The sequence below is a fragment of the Cricetulus griseus genome, chromosome 3, assembly GCF_003668045.3.
Source record: "Cricetulus griseus strain 17A/GY chromosome 3, alternate assembly CriGri-PICRH-1.0, whole genome shotgun sequence".
Classification (NCBI taxonomy): domain Eukaryota; kingdom Metazoa; phylum Chordata; class Mammalia; order Rodentia; family Cricetidae; genus Cricetulus; species Cricetulus griseus.
Genome location: NC_048596.1, coordinates 18126054 through 18132053, shown reverse-complemented (window position 1 = coordinate 18132053; position 6000 = coordinate 18126054). Strand labels below are relative to the sequence as shown.

Here is a 6000-nt window from a genome sequence, read left to right as displayed (position 1 = left end):
CTTACACATACATTGTATCTTGCACAATCTTTTCCTGGATGTATAATACTCTATTCCATAGTGGTACCCTAATGCATTTCAATTCATTGATGAACACTGGTATCTTAATCAGGTGTTGAACTCAAATTCAATTTGGGAATTTTCACAATATGAAAGGCTAGCTAGAATTGAGACCAAGATTTTTCACAGATTCGGGACTAACCACCGGAGTATCTTTTAATTAGAAGGAAGATGACAAGTGACAAGAGAAACGCTGGGAAATTTCCTGGTTCACACATGTGAAGCAGAGAGCCTGCAGTTCAGAATTACTACCCGGTAGGAGTTCGCATAAGGGCAGTGGGTGCAATGAGGGGAGGAATGACCGATGTGGGAGGCCATGCTCCAAGCCAAGCCTTCCCAGGCCTATGGCACAGATACACTTAAGCTTGTCCAGGTTAGGCACTGTGACAGTTCGTGCCCATCTCCAGCCTCCCGCAGGGGACCCCTCCCAGGCGGGTTCCGACCACCCCCTCTTCTCGCCCCCACCCCACCCCCGCCTCCAGCCCACGCGCGCAAGGGGAGCACACGTGGTGACCTGCCTGGGGCCGGATTCCCGGCTCCAGCTCCTCCTCCCTCCAGCTCGCACTCGGCTTGCTGCAGTATCACGTGCAACCGCGCCGGGTGCAGGATGGCGGCGGCGGCCGCGGCGGCAGCAGCGCTGGGTGTCAGGCTCCGGGACTATTGCAGCCGGGGCGCCGTGCTCCTGCTCTTCTTCTCCTTGTCACCTCGGCCCCCCGCCGCTGCTGCCTGGCTGCTGGGTCTGCGGCCCGAAGACACTGCTGGAGGCCGCGTGTCCCTGGAGGGGGGCACCCTGCGTGCGGCCGAAGGCACCAGCTTCCTCCTGCGGGTCTACTTCCAGCCTGGGCCGGCTGTCCCCGCGGCGCCTGTGCCCGCACCCTCCCTGGCCCCGGGGGAGAACGGCACGGGCGACTGGGCCCCGCGGCTCGTGTTCATCGAGGAGCCCCCGGGTGCGAGCGGCGTGGCGCCCAGCGCGGTCCCCACGCGTCCCCCGGGACCGCAGCGCTGCCGCGAGCAGAGCGATTGGGCGTCGGACGTGGAGGTCCTGGGGCCCTTGCGCCCCGGGGGCGTGGCGGGCTCGGCCCTGGTCCAGGTGCGGGTGCGGGAGCTGCGTAAGGGCGAGGCGGAGCGCGGCGGCGCGGGCGGCGGCGGGAAGCTCTTTTCGCTGTGCGCCTGGGACGGGCGCGCTTGGCACCACCACGGCGCGGCCGGCGGCTTCCTGCTGCGCGTCCGTCCGCGCCTCTACGGCCCGGGTGGGGACCTGCTGCCGCCCGCGTGGCTGCGAGCGCTCGGGGCGCTCCTGCTGCTGGCCCTGTCCGCCCTGTTCAGCGGCCTGCGCCTGAGCCTGCTCTCGCTGGACCCGGTGGAGTTACGGGTGCTGCGGAACAGTGGCTCGGCCGCCGAGCAGGAGCAGGCGCGCCGCGTGCAGGCCGTGCGCGGCAGGGGGACCCATCTGCTCTGCACCCTGCTCCTGGGCCAAGCCGGTGCCAATGCCGCACTGGCGGGCTGGCTGTACGCCTCGCTGCCGCCGGGCGTCGGGGGCCCCGGGGAGGACTATGGCGAGGCGGGGGTTCACTTCCCCTGGTTGCCCGCGCTCGTGTGCACCGGTGCGGTGTTCCTGGGAGCCGAGATCTGCCCCTACTCGGTGTGTTCGCGGCACGGGTTGGCCATCGCCTCGCACAGTGTGTGCCTGACCCGGCTCCTCATGGCTGCCGCCTTCCCGGTGTGCTACCCGCTGGGCCGCCTCCTGGACTGGGCGCTGCGCCAGGAGATCAGCACCTTCTACACGAGGGAGAAACTGCTGGAGACGCTGCGGGCCGCGGACCCTTACAGCGACCTGGTGAAGGAAGAGCTCAACATCATCCAGGGCGCCCTGGAGCTGCGCACCAAGGTGGTTGAGGAGGTGCTGACCCCCCTTGGGGACTGCTTCATGCTGCGCTCCGACGCTGTGCTTGACTTCGCCACTGTGTCCGAGATCCTCCGCAGTGGCTACACGCGCATCCCGGTGTATGAGGGCGACCAGAGGCACAACATTGTAGACATTCTGTTCGTCAAAGACTTGGCCTTTGTGGACCCGGACGACTGTACCCCGCTGCTCACAGTCACCCGCTTCTACAACCGGCCCCTGCATTGCGTCTTCAATGATACCCGACTGGACACGGTGCTGGAGGAGTTTAAGAAGGGTGAGCAGTGGTCTTTATCCTTCTATCCCCCTTCAAAGATACTGCCTTTCATAACCACGTGAGGCTTCAGGTACCCAAAGCAATACCTCTGATCTACCTACGGAGCCAGAAACTCCAGGAAGGCCTGCTATTGGCCCCCTAGATAGCTCATGATCGTCTGCTTCCCTTGCAGCTGGCTGAGCCCCACGCCTCTTCACTCTACTTGGCTCACCAGCTAAAGTATTCCTCATCCATTCTCTCCCACCCGTAATTCTTCCTGCGGTCTACCAGGCTCCAGGTATTGTGAGATTGAGCCCAGGAGAGCCTTGGGAATTTATTGCATACCTCCCCACCCACTACAGGGTTCCCTCGACAGAATCCCATAGCCTCCGCCTCAAACGCCTAGAGTTGGAAGCTCATCACTTCCAAAGAGAGTGAACGCCATTGCTGGACAGCTCCAGCTGCTGGCAGTGTCTTCCACATAGGGAACAGAAACCCAGGTCTCCAGAGCCTCCCAGGTCTTCAGAGCCTCCCAGTTCTGCCCTTTGAGTGAGGCAGAACAAACAAGGCCTCTTAGACATTCTTCTCCTCTGTAACTTAATAGCAGCCATTCATCTGACACACAAAATGGCGGCCAGGTTAGGGATTACCAGTTAGCTGGAGCAGTATTTCCAGGGGCTCTTGCTCCTCACAGTAGAGTAGCAGGGGGACTTAAAGAAATATTTCTTCAGAGTGAAGACCCCAGAAAACTTCCACCCAAATGAGTGGGTTTCTTTCAACACCATCACCATGTCCCCATCCCTACTACCCTGAAACACGGTACCATGGCAAGCTACATGATGGTTGACTTCATGTATGGGGTTTGTCTTTGGAGACTGCCTTCTGGGCCTACGTACAAATTCACTCAAGAAAAGTCAATTTGGATACTTTAGAGTTGGCCCCCTTGGCCTTGTGTTTGCCCTGCCCCTTGTTTACCAGATCTGCCCCTGGTTTTTGTTTTTTAATCCAATTTATTTACAGGGGTCACCATTGAGACTATTCAAAACACTGTCTTATGTTTCCCTGTCTCCCTCATAGCTGGCTGAGCCCCAGGCCTCTTCCACTCAGCTGAGCTCACAGGTTGCCATATTCTGATTCATTGTCTCCCACTTGTGCTTTTTCCCTGAGGCTTAACAAGACTTAAGTTTCTGCTGAAAGCAACTACAGTTAGTTTGAGAAAGTGTCTCATTGTCATGGCGTGCCAGAAGACATTTTTGAAAATACTTTTACTAATTCTCTGGTGATTTTATACAATATGATCATATTCACCATCATTCTTCCTCTTAACTCCTCCTGGATCCACCCCCTACTTACTCTCCCAATATCTTGTCTTCTTTTCCCCTTATCAACAAGAGTCCAGTCAACCTTCCAGAGGCTACATCCTGAAAAAAAAAAAAAACTGATTCTTCCTGCCCCCCAACCATCAATTGCCTGTGGCTCTTTGGTTTAAGATGGCGACCTTTCTGAACCCCAACCCCATCTAAGCTTGAGTGTGTTGACTGGCTTGATCTTGTGCAGGTCTTGCGCAGGCAACCACAGCTGCTGTGAACTGATGCATGCAGTGGTCCTGGCATGTCCAGGAGACACCATTTCACTCTAGTCCTCCCCAAACTCCTAGCTTTCACAGTATGGCTGCCCCCTCTTCTGTCCATGAACTTTAGGGCAGGTGACATAGATGCCCCATTTATGGCTGAGCAGTCCACTAATACTTATTCTCTGTGCTTTGACCAATTGTAAGTTTCTGTATCAACCACCCTCTATTGCACAAAGAAACTTCTCTGATAAGCTCTGAGGGCTATGCTAATCTATGGGTAGAGATACAAATTTAGAGGGCAGTTTGATATTAAGTTCATTTAGCAGAAGAATTAGTGGTAGGTTTTCTCTCCCCCACCAGGGCCTGTGAGCTCTCCAACCATGGGTTCTTGACCAGATTAATAGTACCAGACATGTTTCCTCCTGTGAAGCAGGCCTTAAGTCCAACCAGAAAGCAGTGTGTTACCCCACTAACATTCATGCCATTATTGAGGTCATGGGTATATCTTGCCGTAACAAGTCATTCTTTTGGTTCACAGTGTTCACAGCTGGGTCAGACTGTTGATGACTCTCTTCCCTCCAGCAATCTACATAGCACCTTCCACACTCTGAAAGGAACCTGCAAGGAAACCTCTTAGTCAGTACCAACTTGATTCCTCCATAACTTGAGACCAAAGTATATGGTGTCTTCAGCAATAGGATCATATCATCAAATGCTAAGGGGCAACCAGAGCAATGGTAGTAGCCTGTTATGTTTTGGGGAGGGCTCCAGGATACCTTTGAATAAAGACTCAAGGGGTGGTATCCCACTAGATGTGCTGGAATTTTTAGATTAGAAATGTTTTTAATGAGACTGTGATTTCTCTCATCCATCTGTTGATACACAGTTTTAGGTAACAGTGGAGGCAAGACTCCACTCAGGAAGTTAACTGTTTATGGAGTATATAATGTTAATAAGAGCTGTCTTAAGAAGCAAACTTTGTGTTCCAGAAAAAGTTGTTCAAAATAGTTGATATTGATTTAAAATGAGCCCATATGTAGAATTTCAAGGCTGGTCTGAAACAAGCTTGCTCATATTCTATTAATAGTCTGTTATTAGGTAGATCGTTAAAGAGAAGTGGGCCATGACAATAAGCACTAGGCCAACAAAGGTATTTCTGTCTTTTCAGAGCCTTGCCGCTTCCTTGGAATGCCATCCTTGAACCCAAGGCATTCATCTCACATGGGAGCTTATTGGCTATGCAGAATTTCATGCCCTACTATAAATTTCCTGGATGAAAGTCTGCATTTTAACAAGTCCTTGGGTGACTCGAGTTTATATTAAAATTGGAACGGAATTAAACACCCTCAGAGAACCCTTACTAACAATGCTTGGTAGACCTACTTTGGGTAGGAGACAAGGAATCATTAACAAGGAGGTTATATGCAGGCTTTAAGCCACAGAACAGTGGCCAACTTCTATGACTTATGCTTGCACCACATGTTAGGAGAAGCAAGCCAAGTTAAGTTGCTTTTCTTTATATTTAAAAACTTTTAAGCTAGTCTTTAATAGCTCTTCCATTCCACTCACTTCTTCGAATCTCAAGTAACTCAACCATCTAAACAAATCCCTTAGGAGGTGAAAGAGGAAAATGATTATATTAATAGGAGCAACAGTTGCCATTAATTGAGTGACAATTCTGCCAGGCACCACGCCAAGCCCTTTTTATATTCAGAACAGCCCTCCTGGGTAGGTATTATTAACTCCACTTTGAGGATGAAACAGCCAAAGCTTAGATCAATAGCGTGGCTTACTCAACTTCCTGTAGGTGATAACCAAACTATGATTGAAATAGGTTTGTAGATGCCCAGTGCCTGTTTGTCTGCCACCCTGACTCTGTTACTCTAATCTTGTCCCTCCAACCTGGAATTTCTGCTGCCTAGTGTGGTGGCAAAAACTGGCCTTTCTTTTTTCCTGACCGTGGCTTTGGTCTTTGTGGATTAGGAATGTATCTTTAGTAATTGTAACCACTGACATGTCTATTCCACGTTAGGATTCTACCTACCTTATCTGATTCTAGTTATATGAACCAACCCTAAAGACCCACATCATCACTGAGCCAGTGCAACCAAATTCAAATGTGGATCACATGACCCATGTAGGATACTACCCCTGAACTAATTGGCTGGTTGCAAGTCCTTAGGGATAGGGAGAAGGAAAATAGTCTTT

General features: G+C 52.2%; 1 protein-coding gene across 4 annotated transcripts in view; it reads left to right on the top strand.

Annotated features, from left to right (window-relative positions):
• The first annotated feature begins 667 nt into the window (after positions 1–667).
• Cnnm1 (cyclin and CBS domain divalent metal cation transport mediator 1) overlaps positions 668–6000 on the top strand; it is a 58979-nt gene continuing 53646 nt past the window's right edge. For all 4 annotated transcript variants that reach the window (XM_035443066.1, XM_027407272.2, XM_035443065.1 and 1 more), the window contains exon 1: positions 668–2240. In XM_035443066.1, the coding sequence (XP_035298957.1) occupies positions 668–2240 (1573 nt within the window). The remainder of the gene's footprint in view (positions 2241–6000) is intronic.